Genomic DNA, 1,254 nt, shown 5'->3' with positions numbered 1-1,254 from the left:
ACTGGATGGATCTCTGGATGGATTACTGGATGGATCTCTGGATGGATCTCTGGATGGATTACTGGATGGATTACTGGATGGATCTCTGGATGGATGACTGGATGGATGACTGGATGGATGACTGGATGGATCTAGGGATGGAGTACTGGATGGATCTCTGGATGGATTATAGGGATGGAGTACTGGATGGATTACTGGATGGATTACTGGATGAATTAGAGAAACATCAATGTATAGAAATATATCAGCCTTTAGGCTGCCTGGACAAACACTCTAGCCATCGATTATAGGGATGGATTACTGGATGGATCTCTGGATGGATTACTAGATGGATTATTGTGATGCATTATTAGATGGATTATTGTGATGGATTACTGGATGGATAACTGGATGGATTACTGGATGGATCTCTGGATGGATTACTGGATGGATCTCTGGATGGATCTCTGGATGGAGTACTGGATGGATTACTGGATGAATTACTGGATGGATTATAGGGATGGATTATAAGGATGGATTACTGGATGGATTACTGGATGAATTACTGGATGGATTATAGGGATGGATTATAAGGATGGATTACTTACAATCTAACATCTCAGACTGCTGCCTACTCCTACAGCAGGTATGCGAGTTCAGTGTGTTAGATGAACGGTGACAATCTAAGATCTCAAACTGTCACATACTCCTACACAATAACCTTACATAATAGCAGCAATACAGTGTATTAATGATAGGTTGTTGTTGTTGTTGTTGTTGTTGTTGTTGTTGTTGTTGTTGTTGTTGTTGTTGTTGTTGTTGGTGTTGTTGTTGATGAGGATGATGATGGACCCTGACATTATCGCGTGTCTGTGTGAATAATTGCAGCATGAAGTGAAGATGAAGACGATGGTAGAATCGATAAAGGACGTGGAAGTAAAGAAGAGGCAGCTGGAGGAAGCTGTGGACAGACTTAACGAGGAGTGTGTCAAGTTAAAGGCCCAAGGTAGCAACCAGATGAATGTGTATCTATGTAGCATCCAGTAATCTAACCCTATAATACATCACAATAATCCATCTAATAATGCTTCCAATAATCCATCCTAAGCTGAAGACGGAGGTGAAGACACTCGTACACCGCTGCCAGCAGCTGGAAGGATGCCAAGCTGACAGCAACCGTAAGATCGAGGAGACAGACCACCAGCTCTCAGACTGCCGCCTACTCTTACAGCAGGTACGTGTGATCACTGTGTTAGATGAACGGTGCTAACGTAG

General features: G+C 42.7%; 1 protein-coding gene across 1 annotated transcript; it reads left to right on the top strand.

Annotated features, from left to right (window-relative positions):
* Positions 1–596: 596 nt before the first annotated feature.
* On the top strand, positions 597–1,077 carry LOC106820311 (kinesin-1 heavy chain-like; the record flags this gene model as incomplete). Its single annotated transcript, XM_014824833.1, is given in 2 exon segments — positions 597–625; positions 868–1,077. Coding segments are annotated over 2 exon segments (188 nt in total), but the record flags the coding sequence as incomplete, so codon positions are not given.
* Between the last annotated feature and the right edge of the window lie 177 nt (positions 1,078–1,254).

Source organism: Priapulus caudatus, unplaced genomic scaffold (genome assembly GCF_000485595.1).
Source record: "Priapulus caudatus unplaced genomic scaffold, Priapulus_caudatus-5.0.1 Scaffold10208, whole genome shotgun sequence".
NCBI classification, from domain to species: domain Eukaryota; kingdom Metazoa; phylum Priapulida; class Priapulimorpha; order Priapulimorphida; family Priapulidae; genus Priapulus; species Priapulus caudatus.
The sequence above is the reverse complement of the archived record's forward strand: the minus strand, read 5'-3'. Positions and strand labels throughout refer to the sequence as shown.